The sequence below is a fragment of the Rhinolophus hipposideros genome, assembly GCF_964194185.1.
Source record: "Rhinolophus hipposideros genome assembly, chromosome: 21".
NCBI classification, from domain to species: domain Eukaryota; kingdom Metazoa; phylum Chordata; class Mammalia; order Chiroptera; family Rhinolophidae; genus Rhinolophus; species Rhinolophus hipposideros.
Genome location: NC_138067.1, coordinates 7,496,933 through 7,512,819, shown reverse-complemented (window position 1 = coordinate 7,512,819; position 15,887 = coordinate 7,496,933). Strand labels below are relative to the sequence as shown.

The following is a 15,887-nucleotide window of genomic DNA, read 5'->3' as shown; positions in this document are numbered from 1 at the left end:
TTGGAAAATTCTGGGACGTCACATGGGTATTTGGACTAGAAATAGAGAACCAAAGCACAGTCACTGAAGGAACAGAGTGCCACGGAAGAGTCTAAAAGGTATCTCTAGAGACCCAAGTATTAGATGAATGGGCCATCTGTTTGGGGAAGGGATTTCGAAACCTTTTGTAGCCAAGAGCTTTCAAAAACAGAATAAATATTTCCTTTTGCTATATGGCCAAGACATAATGCCATGAAATGAGAAGTAAAAAAAGAGCCAATCCTTGGTTTATTCATTCACTCATTCACTCAATAAATATTTATTAAAGTACCTACCATGTTCAAAGTATTGTGTTAGGTGCTGGAGAGGTTACCAATTTTTAGGAATGTAAAATATTGTAGCCAGAAGGCAGTTTTAGAAAATTCCAAGAAAGAGGAAGACATGGGACCCAAGGAAATGGAATTAGCAGAGGAGTGAAATGAGACGAAATCTCAGTATGATAACTGTGCCAGGTGAGTTTGTAGAACTCAGCACTTACCAAAACATTACATAGATAGCATGACAAAACATCTACTGACATAGAGATATCACTATAGCCTGATTCTTCTATCAATAAGAATAAAGAAAGGCATCCATGAATTCCTGGGGGAGAGGGAGCGCTACACAAGAAAGTCGTGGTTCAAACACAAAGCAAGCTAAAATGGAGCATGCTTCTGGGCCTTTGATGAAGGTTCATCTCGACCTGACACTGACAGCTTTCCCTTTCCATTGACATGGGTTTAGTGATCACAGTGGATTATCCAGTCATTCTATTTGGTCCTGCAATAAATAACACATACATACGCACTGTTATGTACTGACTTTCAAAATTCATGATCACGGCACAGCAAAAGCATGGTAGCTTTATCAAAATTACAGATAAGTATGTAAACGTTATAAACTTCAAAAATATGAAAGTAATGATATGGCTGAAAGAGAACTTTAATTCCCTATCGTACATGCTGAACGTCAAGAGAGAGTATCTATATGTTGGTTATAAAGTTCATGAAAAACAAAACTAAATGTTAACTAACAAAAGTTAGCCAGAGTGAGAAACACTGTAAGACAGCCAATTCCATATTTTTTCTTAACGGTAAAACTGATGAACTTAAAGATGTTCGATGAAGAAACAGAAGTATTACGCATATGTGTAAGAGTTGAGGAGGTAACCCTTTAAAGAATATAATGCAAATACAGTGAAAATTAGTTACTTTTAAGAAATGGAACTTGGGGTAAGTGGCAAAGCATTTTTCACTTTCCATTTCAGATCCTCAACTGTGTGAATCTTTATTTCCTTGTACATATATTAATTTTGTAATACCAATAACAAGATGAATAAGATACTTACATGAAAAGATCTCCAGGACATACTACGAGGATAGTAATATATATAATAAAGTCCCTTCCGTGCCTTTTTAAAAGCAACAGCAACATATATGTACATAAATTAACATAATTATATTAATGTTAATACTTACAAATGGACCAGATAGGAAAGGAAGGTAAAAGAATACTTCTACACTGTATTCTATGTACTTCCATATTGTTTGAATCGTTTATGGTGAGAATATATGTGTATTTATCTATTCATGGTTCAATTACTTTTTTCTCCACATTTTTAAAGACAAAAGATTCCATGACTGTAATTAGCAGAGATAAGCTCAATGGAAGTAACAACTGCTTTGGTCCCAGAAAAACCTGGATTCAAACACAAGTTTCACTAGGTATGTCACTTTGAACAAGTTATTTTACCTCTCTAAGCATCAATTTCTTTTTTTAAAAGAGCTTTACTGAGATAGAATTCACACACCAAACAATTTATTCATTGAAAGTACATAATTCACTATATCGTAGTATATTTACAGGATTGTGCCACCATCACCACAAACTACTCGAGGCACATTTCCATAGCCCTAAAAGAAACCATGTGTCCACTAGCAGTCAATCCCACATACCCATCAATCTTCTTCTCTGGGAAAAAGTGGGGATCAGAGGGGGAGGAGTACCTACCGTGTTTCCCCGAAAATGAGACCTAGCCGGATCATCAGCTCTAATGCGTCTTTTGGAGCAAAAATTAATATAAGACCCGGTCTTGTATTATATTTATATTATATTATATTATATTATATTATATTATATTATATTATATTATATTATATTATATTATTATATAGACCAGGTCTTATATTAATTTTTGCTCCAAAAGACACATTAGAGTTGATGGTCCAGCTAGGTCTTATTTTGGGGGAAACACACTACCTGATAGGCTGGTTCTGAGAAACACATAAAATATATCAAAGTCTCCAGAAACGTGCCTGGCCCTCAGCAGGTACTCATCCCACGCGTTTAATTAAAGTTTGAGACAAAATGACACAGACCTAAGCAAAAAGACTGAATATGCTGAGAAAGCATAAGAGGTGGGCAAATCCTTTCAACTACCTAGAAATACCCTCAGGTTCCTAGCCTCAAGAGCATATTCACAAGCCATGCCCTCTCCCAACCTCTCCTGAATACAAAACAAGAGCAAACCAGGCATCAGGTCCAAAACTGCAAGTTTGAAAATGTCAGCATTTGGGGGCAGAAAGTCTCAGGAAGAGAGACGCATCTTCACCCTGCCGAAAGCGAGTAGCAGAAGTTGCGAGTAGCAGAAGAACTGCAAACAGTGCAGTTGCCGAGAAGGTAAGAGAACGCCAGAAGTTCACACTGGACAAGCAGTTGAAACTAGACTGTCATGTTTCTACTTCTCAAAGTGAAAATAAACATGACAGATGCTCATTTGGCTGTTCAAGCTCTTTCCACTTAAATGGCAATTCCTCAAGCTTACCGACTGCAGCCTGAAGTTATAATTTATTACTGTTTCTGTATTATTATTCCCTGGCCTTGGCAGAAAGCAGAACATGGCACCTACCTTTCAAGACCCATGAGAGGTAATAAAGTATAATTATTTAGAATTTATGATTAAGCCATAAATTACAGGTACTTTTTACTTCAGTTGGTCAGTCAGAGGTTGGGGGAGGGAGGGAGAGGGGTCAGAGGGAAAAAAAATAACAAAAGCCTTTTCCTTTGAATAAAACGTCTAAAACAGGGCAGAATGGAGGCCCACCTGGAGGATTTACTAAGATACCACAGTCTCAAAGTCAAGTCCCCGAGGAGCCTCAGTTCAGAGACTTTAAACTCCTAGAGGCGTCTGTTCTTCCTGCTCGGAGGGCAACTGACCAACCGGAGTGGCTCTTGCTGCCTCCAAAGAGAAGCATGCCCTGTGTTCTGGTTGGAGCACAGCAAAGGTTCCCAGCACGCCGGGTCCTGCTGCTCTGAGTCACAGGTATTACAAATACCATGAACCTCACCTAGAAAAAGCTCCTGGGCAGACTGTCAGTTCAGCCTCAAATAGGGTAAGACTGTGGTTACCAAGAGCTCTGGTTCAACCATGGCCACATGTGAACTCTTCGCAGCCTCAAGCATCGATGGGTAAGATTTCCCTTTCCCATAGCTCCTTCATGAGCTACGGAAATATATATGGAATAGTTCAGTGCAGAGCCGGCAAAACACGGAGCAGGAAGCGGGATAAGAACACAGCATTCGGCACTCTTCTGCCACCTCCTCGCCTCACTGGTTCTCGGATAACCATGGCCTGGACCCAGTCTTCATCATCCGTCCCCACATTCAATCGCCGTTTGCATCCCACTTTCCCGCCCATTTTCTTACTAGGCCTCACAACGACCCTGGGAAGCAAGTATCATGCCCACTAGTGGGCCAGGGGGGCAGCGGCTTAGAAAGGCAACAACAATGCAGTGAGTCCGGAACCTGGCCACCTGACAGAAAACCCATGGCCTGTTCAGGGTTTTACCCCCAACTGTTGGTGAGGTAAAGCAAAACCCAAACAAACAAAGATTACGCATTCAGATTTACATTGCTTTCTCTTTTTTTGCAGTGGAATTTTCACTGGGCAACCGTAACTTTGAAATAACGGATTGTTATAGTAACACCAGATATTTGAAAATGAGTTCGGTTGGATTTAAGGTAACCAAAGTAAAGACACCAGAGAGAACGGAGTCATGAACAGTGACATGTAAAAAGTAATAACGATAAATTAAGCGATGGGGGGGAGGGGGTGCGCCAATTGTTTACCTAGCATTCACCTTTGTCCTGAAACACCCCACCTCCACACCCGGCTCCTGCTTAAGAAACATAATTTGGTTGATGTCCCTTGAAGTGCATAATCTGTTCCACTAAAAAAAAAAAAAAAAGAAAAACCCATAGTTTGTCTCCAAGTCACTTTTAAGTCCCTAACTCCCAGGTTACATTCAGTCTATGGAAAACATCTGTGGCAAAGTAAATCATCCTACTCTGAAAAAGACCAGAGTATATTTTTTTCCTCTAAGTGTGTTTTGAAGTCCTGGTTGGAAAATTAGTGAAAATTGTAAATCTGTTTGCAAATCTGGTCATGTCTAACTCTGAGATTAGGGCAAAGATTCCAATTTAAAAGTAAAACCGTGACAACCCCAGTTAAGCGTGTCCTCAGGCATCGCCAGAAGGGCCTTCAGTCACTCCCACAGGCGGTGGATTTATTACAGGCACCCGACAAGTCCCCCATCAGACACCCCTGGAGTATTTACTTGAGACAGCAGGGTTCAGTCTGCACTTCCTCTGCAGACCAATATATTATTATAAATTGAGCTAAACTGTTTCCTTTTCATAAGTGCTATGAAGTTCAGATTTCAGATATCAGCACTGGGCCGAGGTCCTTCCACAGAGCTCCTTAGAGGACTTGGATTTTCCAGAGTCAAGAGAAAAGGGAGCATTTGACTATGGTTGCTTTCATTTTTGTTTTGTTTTGTTTAAGAGGAGACGGAGGAAAATTCATTTTAGAAATCCAATATGACATCTTAATAAGAAAATATATTCTAAATGCAAACTGTGGGTACATTGTGCTGTGCTTGGCCCGTCAGTGGGGTACCAGCTGTTTCACCTATATCTGAAGGCAGGAATTGGGAAATCAGGAACAGATAGTATGTCTTGGATATTAGCGCCTATAAAATAGTAATACTCACTTAGAAGTATTATCACCTTCAATAGCTAAAGGGACCCAATATATACTTAAAAACGTATATGCACTATAACAAAATATTCAAAATACAAATATTCAAAATATAAATATCCAAAAGGACAATGTAATTAGTTAACATTTTCATTATTAATCTATTTCAGAGGCAAGAATAAAAACTTAACTTTAAAAAGAAATTGAAAATAAACAAATGGACTGTTGTCGTCCTCTTTGTTTCCCTTCCTGAACAACGTAGTCCTAAAGCCTGTAAGTGAGGTCGAGCATCAATGCTGAGGGAGGGAGAGGGGGCGCGCAGAAGCCCACAGCAGGGGCCAGCGCCCAGGGGGGTGAGGGGGCACGGCCCCACGTGGGGTGGCAGAGCCCCAGTGGAACAAAATGCCAAGTTCCAATCCATGCTTCTTATCGGCTGTATAACCATGGCTCAGTAACCACATCAATCTAACCTTGATCTTTTCTTTTGCAATATAGCTAATACTACTTTTAGGGTTATTTAAAAGATTAAAAGAATGCTTGACTTGTTGTTACTCCCCAATAAATGTGGCTGTTATCCATATACTACTATCATTCCAGACATATATATGTGTAGGAAAAAAGACTGAAAAGGAATATACCAAAACGGGCATGAAGCGGATTTTTATATTTTCATTTCATACTTTTCAGTTTCTTTTCTCTACGGTGAGAATACATTACTTTTCAAATCAGAAAAGAACACACGAGATGTTAATAAATACATGAAAGGTAGCTGAACTTTTACAGTGTGCATTTACTGCTTTTACATACAGAAAATTAACAAAGCTATCAAAGATGGCACCATGCGGACTCATTTCTTTTAAAGATTCAAATTGTTAATAGAAACTCCTGAACAAAGTATCTAAAGGAAAGTGGTCTGAGTGGCTGAAATGAACACCCATTGCTCCTCAAGGTAAATCTCCGTAACTGGGTGGTACATTAAAAAATGAAATAATACCGTTTCCTCGAAAATAAGACCTCGCCGGACAATCAGCTCTAATATAAGACCAGGTCTTGTATTATGTGAGACTCGGTCTTACATTATAGTAAAATAAGGCCGGGTCTTATCTTAATTTTTGCTCCAAAAGACGCGTTGTCCGGCGAGGTCTTATTTTCGGGGAAACACGGTACCTGTTTTACCTACAGACATACCCAACAATGGGGCAGAGAATTCAGAATAGAAACTTGGTGTCCGAGGCCGGGAGAGGCAGAGGCAGATAGGAACTTCACCTGCAAACACTCCCACACAGAGATTTCAGGGTGTAGGGATCCCTTAGCGGGAGGAAAAACGCTTCACGGAGGGCCCACGACTTACGACGGGGTTACATCACAACAACCCGATGGGAAGTTGAAAACGTGTTTAGCAAACTCCGCTAGGGAACCTCACAGCTTAACCCTAGCCTCCATCAACGTGCTCAGAACACTCACGTGAGCCAGTCACCTCACACCGTGAACACGCCCGCCTATTGGTTGTTTACCCTTGTGGTCGCCTGGGTGACGGGGGGCGGGGCTTGCTGCCGCTGTCCAGCAGCATCAGGGAGCCAGTGTCACCGCCAAGTACGGGTTCTACTGAAATGGGCACCATCGTAAAGTCAAAAAACTGTAATCCTAAGTCAGGGGCCATCTGTATAGAGACCCTGGAACCCACCCTGGTCCCTGTTCTGCCTCGTACTGAGTGACCTTAGGCAATTACTTAAGAAAAGAACAATCTGCATGCGCCCGGTGGCTCAAAGGCTGCTTGGAGACTGGATGAGCTGGCTTAGGGGAAAGTGATGTGTAAACTGTAAGGCCACGTGCAGATGGAAGGCACTGAGATTTAGGGCTTCCTTCGATCCTGTTCAACAAAGGCAGGAATCAGCCCGTGAGAAGAATGTAGGCGACAAAGGGACACAATAGTAAGTACCAGGGAGTCACACTGTGAGAAAGTCATTCCCTACAAAATGCCCTTCCAACCTTCCTGCTGACAAGCAGGACATCTCAGGGAGGTACCATTATACAGTGGACACCTCTCTAACAGTGACTAAGCTCCCCTTTTAACACAACCAGAAGAGGACTCAGAAGCAGGACCTTCAGGAAGAAAAAAAAAAAAGGTTGCAGGCACTTAATACTGTTTTACTTTCTCTATTTATAAAACTCTTCTAATTATGCCAAGCGATACTGGTTTTCCACTTAACGTAGTAATATAAAATCTACTAAAATGAATTCATTCCAGTAAAAGGGAAAAGGTGAGCTTATTTAGAAATATTATGTAAGTGACAGTAAGGTAGCACAGGGATATGGCAAGAACGTCGGAGCTGATGTGGGAATGAGTGAAATTTGGAAAGTGCTTAATGACGTAATGGTTGAACTTGCAAACTGTGAATTCCTAGAAGTTTTCTCCATTCCCAATGTCTCCTCCAGAACCTTATGCAGCATACAGAGCATGTACTACAAATACTCAATTGGGAAATAATTCTTGTAATAAATACTTGCTTTGAGTCTTGGTGCTTATCAGCTCTAAAACCAACACGTGCGTAGATCCCCCATGTAAGAGTGAAACAAACCCTGAATAACCAGGGGCTACCGCCAAGGAGAGAGCAAATCCTGAGATGCTTAATGAGTAAGAAAAGATGCTGTTGGTACACTCCCTGTGCATCAGAAAAGAAGTAGGAAAGTCGAAAACAAAACAAAAAACTTAGAGCAAATAAGGAAAAACAAAGCCCCACAAACCCCACAGCTTCAGCTGGCTTACCCACAGCTGAAATACTGCTTCCCAAAGAACTAAATGACAAGTGCAGAGAAAAGCCCTGTTATCAGGTCCCCTGTTCTTGAAAAGAAACTAAATTCAAAACTGAAAAAAAAAGACAGGAAAAAAAAAAGAAAATAAAAAAACCTCCTCAGTGAGAATGTATATCAACAGGGAACTATTTTTAAAACTTCACACTGAGCCCCCCCCCCACACATGGCTCAAGTGGTTGGAGCACGAGCTCTCAACAACAAGGTTGCCAATTCAATTCGCACATAGGATGGTAGGTTGAGCTCCCTGCAACTAAAGATTGAAAATCGCAACTGGACCTGGAGCTGAGCTGCTCCTTCCTTAACTAGATTGAAGGGCAGTGATTTGGAGCTGATGGGCCCTGGAGAAACACACTGTTCCCTAATATTCCCCAATAAAATTTTTTTTAAAAAAATCAAAAAAAACTCCTTCACACTGATAAGTTGATTTCGATGGCATAGTAGCTCTGATGAGGAGTCCTGAAAATTGTTTAGCACATTTAGGGAACCCTGTAAACACTGAGAATGAAAAGAAAAGCAACTTTGAAAAATTAGCATTATCTCAAAAAAAAAACACAACTAGTTACATAGTTACATGTAAAAGTTTCACTATCACTGTAAAATAGTTGAAACATATTTCAAAAGCTATATTCAAAATATGTACCCAGTAATCTAAACCTTAGACAACAAAGCATCAGCAAAGTTTTGATCCAGCTAATTACCAAGCATAAAATAGCAATCTCCTTGGTGGAGGGGTATTGCCAAACCAGGGGTCTCTATGTCCCACGAGATCTTGAAACCAACGTGCCAAATATCAGGATCTCTGCCTTCGAGTTGAGGGTCCTCCTCATTTTCCTCTTCAGGGCCTGTTAAAAGAGAACAGAGTGACCAAAAAGGAAATGTTTCATCTCAAGTTCTGACTTTTACAATAGTTATCTTAGGAATAACTCAAGTTTTAAGAAAAATATCCTCCTTTACATCATATTTATAAAAAAAAATATTCTTTAGAATATTTTAAACATATCATTTATTTTTTAATTGAAACATCTTAAAATTGTGAGGAAATAACCACAGATGCCAAGGAAAATAAGATTATTTTGTTCAATTCCAAGCAAATAAATTAGAAAATCTCGATTAAATGGTTAGTTTTTAGGGATATATTAATTGCCAAAAGCGACACCAGAAGAGATAGAAGAGCTAAACAAGACACAAAAGGTATAGAGGAAGTTGTCAAATTGCTCAGGAAAATACAGGCCTACAGTTTCAAAGGAGAATTCTACCAAACAATTAAAGAACAGGTACTTTCAATACACTTTAAATTGTTTAAGACCATATAAAAACAAAAGTTTCCAAATTCTTTTCATGAAAATAAAATAGAATAATATGTATCAAAAACCAAAGAGAAAACACACACAGAGTCGCAAATACACAAATGCACAAGCAGTCACCCACCTGAAAATCAATTCAAAGTCCTAAATAAATATAAGGAAATAGAATCCAAATCCAGCAGGACATTGAAAGAATAACCATCCACAATACTAAGTAGAAGTTATTCCAGAAATACAAGGATAGTTCAATATGCAAAAACTTATACTTAACATTAATCATATTCATAATTTTTAAAAATCATGAGTCACCAGAGATACATAAAAGTATTCAATAAAATACATCTTTTCATGATAAAAACCTCTGTAAGATAGAAATAACTGGCTATCATGTTCCTTAAGATGACAAAATACTGATCTATCTCAACCCCAGCATCATATTTTAAAAGGGAAACATCAGAATTAGAAAACAATGTCCTTTATCACCACAATGACTAAACATTATTCTGGGAAGAATAGCCGACACAATGGTGCCCTTTGGAGTGGCGTAACAGAGGAGCCTCAATTAGACACAAAAAGAGGTAAAAGGTTTTTTAATAAGAAAAAAGATTCTTTTGCAAATATGATGTTTATCTGAAAGTGACCCAGGGAAAATATAATCTCAAGCAATAGGCAAATTCAGAAAATTCTCATAAAAATATCTAGTAAGATTCTGATATGTGCAATCTCTCTGTGAAGATAACCTTTCAAATATTAATGAAGAACACAAAAGAACATTAAACAAATGTAATGACATATTAAGTTCTTGGGAAATAAGACTGAACATCACGGAAATGTCATTTCTCCCTAAATTCATCTATAAATTTGACATGAATAAAAGTATCACGAGGACCGATTTTCAGATGAATGGGGTTGGTAACTAAGCAAGCTGATTGTCCAATTCACATGAAAACATAAAGAAGCAAGTATAGCCAGGAATTTTTTTTTTTTACTATATAAAGAGCTCCTTACACATCAATAAGATAACATCAATAATCAAATAGAAAAATGGGCAAAAGTTATGAAGGCAAAACACATAAGAGGTCATAAAATGCGTTTGTGAAGCTATAAAAAGATGTTCAAACTTAGTCATCTAAGAGAAGTTCAAATTAAAGCCACAATAGATATTTTTCACCTATCAGATCAGGAAAGATCAAATACTTTGATAAAATATGGTGTTAGCAAAATGGCACACTCCATCTCTGTAGAGGACAACTTGGCAATACCTATCAGAATTGTAATGCGCAAACTCTTGGAACTTAGAAGCATTCCTCAGTTCTACTTTAATGAATATATACTAAAATTCCTACTTGCAGAGGTTGCAAAATGACTTTTGAGCAAGGATGTATATTGTGGCACTGTTTACATGAGTGAAAGATCATAAATAACCTAAAAGTCCATCAATAAGTTTTTCGTTAAATACATTATGAGATGTCCAGGCAATAAAATACTACATAGGCACTAAAAGTAACATGACTATGAACCAATAGAGAACTACCCGATATATTTTTAAGAGAAAGAAACTAATAGGCTATAATTTGTATGAAAAATACAAAGACATGTGTTTGTACATATGTACTTATAGTCCAAGAAGGATACACTAAACTGATTTTTCTGAGAGGAGAACTATGTGGCTGGGTACAGGGGTGGGAGAGACATGTAAAGGAAGCAGAAAGGACACACAAAAATTTGCCTACACTAACAGTCCTGCAGGAAGACGGCCCTCCATAAAAACTTGTAAAAGCTCATTTCAGGAATATTTATTTAGCACTTAGTATATACCAGGCACTGACGCAGGCACGGGGGTAAATCAGTGAATAAAACCGAGCTATGCCCCAGGGCAGCTTTTCATGCAGTAAATGTCCATCAAGGATTACAAGTGAGAGAACACTTGAAATTCCATTAGACTTGAATCCACTAAGACTCCGATCTTTGAGGGCAGGGTTCATTTTTCTGTTTCACCCATTTACAGCCCTAGTCACTGGCACACAAAAAGCATTCAAGGAACACTTGTACTAATTGCTCGCTTCAAAACAAAATGTTCTTTCAATTCACACCATTCACAGTCCTCGCTGTGCTGGATGGCAAGAAAAGAAAATGTGAATTCAGGAAGAAGAAATAAAAACACCACCACAAATTAAATCAAATAACATAATAAGGAGTGACACTGCTAAATTAGTGCAGTTTTCAATACTAGGAAGTGTAGAGAAGACAGTGTAGAGAAAGGAGGGTTTGAACAATCAGGGCAGAATTCTTAGAGAAGATCAAATTTGAAAGACAAGTAGGGTTTATACTCACAGAGGTGGAGTAAGAAGTGATGAAGGAAGACAAGATGCAAAGTTTGATGTGATCGAAATGAACACTAAAGCATGTTTTACTTAGGCTGCATCACGTACATGTCACGTACACAATCCAGAAGTACATGCGTCGAAGATGGCACACCCCCATCACAGCACCCCTAAATTCCCAATGCCTTACTCTACAGTAACTGTGCACAAGGATCAAAGGCAGTACAAGAAAAGAAAAAAGGAACTCCCCTTTATAACTACTCATTCACATGACTTGGCACAGGTATGGTGAAAAAAATCAGACCAGAAATTCAAGTTCATGGTCTCTTCAAGGAAGGAATGGTACTAAATGACCTTTAAGGGCACATCCAACTTTGGGTAGTCTTCAATTCCCTAAGTGTGAATCTAAAATCTGATGCTGCCATAGGAACAGAATCGCACCTTTTCTCATATCTGTGGTTATTTCTGATAGATGTTTTCTCAAATACTCTTTAGTTAAGCCGCTTTTAGCTAGAATAAAATCATACAGTGAAACGTCCAAAGCCATTTTCTAGGTTAATCCCAAAAACACTTGCAGGAGAGTCCTCTCAAACAGGGACGACAAATACCTTACATATCAAGGGACCCAACTAATTCATTGGTTGTGGTTTTTCTGAGCCCTAGTGGAGAAGAATTTTGCAACTGTCTCCAAGCACTGCAGGAAAGATGGTATGATCAATTACTGATGTGTGCATGGGCACTAGAAGGGTTAGTTAGCGCCATCAAAACTGGATTATTTTCTCTCCATTCTGATGACATTGTCCAGGAAGTTCTTATTTATACATAATACATAGCTACACCTAAGAATACCAGAATTTGCAAAACTAGATCCCATGGAGCAGAAAGGAGCTCACAAAGGTATACAGCTTGATCTGTACTTGATTTCCTTAACATATCTAAGTTAGCTGCCCACCGATAAATGTACTCTGCATAAAATTATACATTTCCAGCTATTCTTGAATTACAGTATCTGAGCCGGCTATCACTGAGCCGGTCACAAGTGGAGACAGGTTAGAAGTAGCTGCCCCTTATACACAAAGTGGAGACAGGTAAGAAGTAGCTGCCCCTTGTACACAAAGCATGGGTTTTCGGCTACCGGCCGCCCTTGTCAGCCATGTCACTCATCTGCGGTAACTGCCTGGTCCCTACAGGCATTTAAGTCTCTGACCCTTGTTCCAGTCCACAGTCAGAGCAGGCCTGTCATCTGGTTTTTTACAAAGTTTAAGTGGAACACACTCACGCCAATTCATTCACACACTGTCCATGGCTGTGTTCACACTTAGCAGCAAGATCGAATAGCAAAGACACAGACAAATGAGGCCCACGAACCCAGAAATATTTATTATCTGTCCCTTTAAAGGAAACATCTGCCAAGCCCTCCTCTAGAGTCCTGATATCCGTAATCTGACAGAGATCTCTACTGCACATATAGTCAGGAAGCCCAGGCTGGCTAAAATAGTGGTGATGTAATGCGACAGCCACCTACTCATGGAGTGTGATTAACACTAGCATACAACACAATCATTCATGCTAAATTATCTGATGTCCAGATCCACTGAGCAAAACTATACTGATCTGAGAAATCATATGTTCCTATTTGTGATACCCCCCTTCATTCTAGGGGGACCCACATGACAACAGATGTAGCCAGTAGCACATGAAAAAGACAACAGAAATATTTTAAGAAGTTTTTTGCTATTTCCCTCTTTGGTCACATCAATTTAATTGTACAAGAAATGATTTTAAGCTACAGAGACAACGGTTTTCATACCACTGAGTATGGTTATGCTAATACGTGGTAAACTTTATAGGCTACCAGGCGGCTCGAATGCTTTCCCCTCTCACTTTCATCCTAGCACTTTTCTCAATATGGCACCAATAAAGTCTTGAACGACAAACAGAGACAGTAATTGCAATCAGTGTTTCCTGATGCGTCCCATAAATCCAGCACCTTTGAAATGAGCTCATTAAAATAATGTTTTGCTGAAGGTTTGTTTCCCCCTTGGGCTGGGTAGGGAGGAGGGAAGCTGTAGGTCGGATAAATTTTTTATTGCATAAGTATAGTATTGCTCACTTGCTCAATAAAATCAACTTGTAATTATCTGTTGCGACTGCAAGTGATTACTCTTGCCCCGTGTTATTTTGGAAACAAGCAGAGATGGTAGGCTCCTACTTGCCTCTAAGCCTCAGTAACACTGGAAGGATTTTAAGTGTCTCAGTGTGTTTGGTACATTCCCAGCTCCCACTAACCACATTGTTTAAGAAGGAAAAGATGGGACAAAATCCAAAAGAATGCAAAGTTTAAATGTAAGTTATACATGTCTAAGACTCTCCCCATCCCCGCAAAATTAGCCAATTTGATTTTTTATGCTCAAGTTTTTAGAAAAAAATTAATTCCATTTAATAAAAGATACATGCCATCAAATATTTTGTTTACATTTTTAAAGCGATATGCCACCGTTACATAGGAAAAAAAAGATACAAGCCTGAGCATGAAGGAAGAGAGTTCTAATCAAATAAAATATATCACTTGAAATTTTGTACAATATTTAATAATATACACCATTAATACCATATGTCAGTAATGTCCCTGATATGTAAGTATATATTCATCAACACCACACATTAAAAAATAGCCCTATTTCTTTGGCCGAGTGCTAAGATTTCTAAGACTTTGGCCTTGCAAAATATTTTCTCTGCTCCCTTAACCCCACGCCTAGAGAGGCTTAAGTATTAATAGCAGGTCCCTTCCTATCCACATCACAGATCTTGAGGCAGGAAAAACCCTGAAGTTACAGATGGGCAGCTGGTATATGAAGCCTAACGATGTTTTTTCTGTCCGGCCCTGATCTATGACATTCCAGCATCTGGGACGGGGAAACTGTTTTTAAAGATGGAGGGAGAAGAAAAAAAAAAGAAAGACGGAGGGAGAGAGAAGGTGAAAAGGGAAGGTGTGAGGTTGGAAAGACGCATTCAAGGAGGGCAATGGCGGGTGGGTGTATAAGAACATAAACGATTCTGAGTTGAACAAGTGTCCCATGAATAACATGGATTTGCAAGAGAAGAGGCTAGAGAGGTGGGCAGAGGCCGGGACACGGAAGGCTTTGTGACCAACAAGGAACTTAGACTTTTACTGAGGACAATGGCAGACACTCAACACTTCTTCACAGGGCAGACCTGTTGTTCAGAATGATCCCCTGGAAGGCAGAAGCGTCCATGTGCAGACTTTGTATCATTTTTCTGGGCAGGTTTCCAAAGTAATGGCAAATGGTGAAAGCTAAAGAACATTTGGGAAACACTCGGGAAGGACTGCATCTCTCCCTAGGGAAGGTCAGTCAAGGAAAATCCTCCGTGGCAGTTCTACAAGGTCCAAACACTTTCCCTGTTGGTTGTCACGCCTGCTGCCGACACTGAGCTCCTCCTTCATTGATTCCATGAGGACTCAGTGGCCTGGGAAGATGGAGAATTCAGGTAAGTTAGAAGGGAAAAAGTTCAAGCTCATCAGTCCAGCTCGGAATCTGTAACAACAAGCTGGGCTCAGAAGCCTTAAGACAAGCAATTCAGGACAAACATAATATCTTTTCAGAGAAAAACTCTCTTTTCAGAGTAAAATTAATTATAAGTTCTCTGGGATTTCAGGACAAATGGTGAAAACGTCCAGAAAAATCTAAAGTCCTTCAACATCATTCTGGCTCTGTCAGCTTTCAGATTAACCATTTGAAAAAAAAATAAGACATAAACATTCACATACATAGCAGAATCTCATTACATCAAATTTCATGGACTTGGTGGAGAAAAGTGAAAGTGAGAAAAGGAGAGGAAAATTGCTCTTAGCTAAAGCTTCAAAACCACTATATTATCTAAAGTATAATATGAAATCAGGAAAGGAAACAGAAATACTTCTGAAACAATACATCCTCCAAACCAAAGCTTCTAACAATAGACACAGCAGTTCCTCAGGAAAGTACAAAGACAGTTCTGGACACCTACAGGAAACCTTTATGTTGTAAATAACATAGAAGAAGACCAGAACCAAACTGGATTAATCAAAAGAGGATTAGTTATTTGTTCATCTAGCTTCAGGCAAAGCTTTATCCAGGGCTCAAAGTATGTGTTTAATTTCTCTTCCCAAAACTCATGGAAAAGAAAGAGGGTGACCATAAAAAGCTAGAGGGAAATCATTAGGAGGCCATGAGAAGTTGGTTTTCCTCATGAGAAGAAAGCGACAGAAGAGCCAAAAGATGAAGGACCAGAAATTGGAAACTGATCACACTACTACTATTGAAACAAGGTCCACTTGAAGCCAATGAAACCTCTGGTCTCAGTAGTAAGTGAGATAATTCCTCATCT

General features: G+C 39.3%; 1 protein-coding gene across 3 annotated transcripts in view; it reads right to left on the bottom strand.

The window, feature by feature from the left end:
* Window positions 1–15,887, bottom strand: part of FTO (FTO alpha-ketoglutarate dependent dioxygenase) — a 341,170-nt gene that overhangs the window by 212,996 nt on the left and 112,287 nt on the right. For all 3 annotated transcript variants that reach the window (XM_081030799.1, XM_081030801.1, XM_081030800.1), the window contains one exon: window positions 8,569–8,712. In XM_081030799.1, the coding sequence (XP_080886925.1) occupies window positions 8,569–8,712 (144 nt within the window). The remainder of the gene's footprint in view (window positions 1–8,568; window positions 8,713–15,887) is intronic.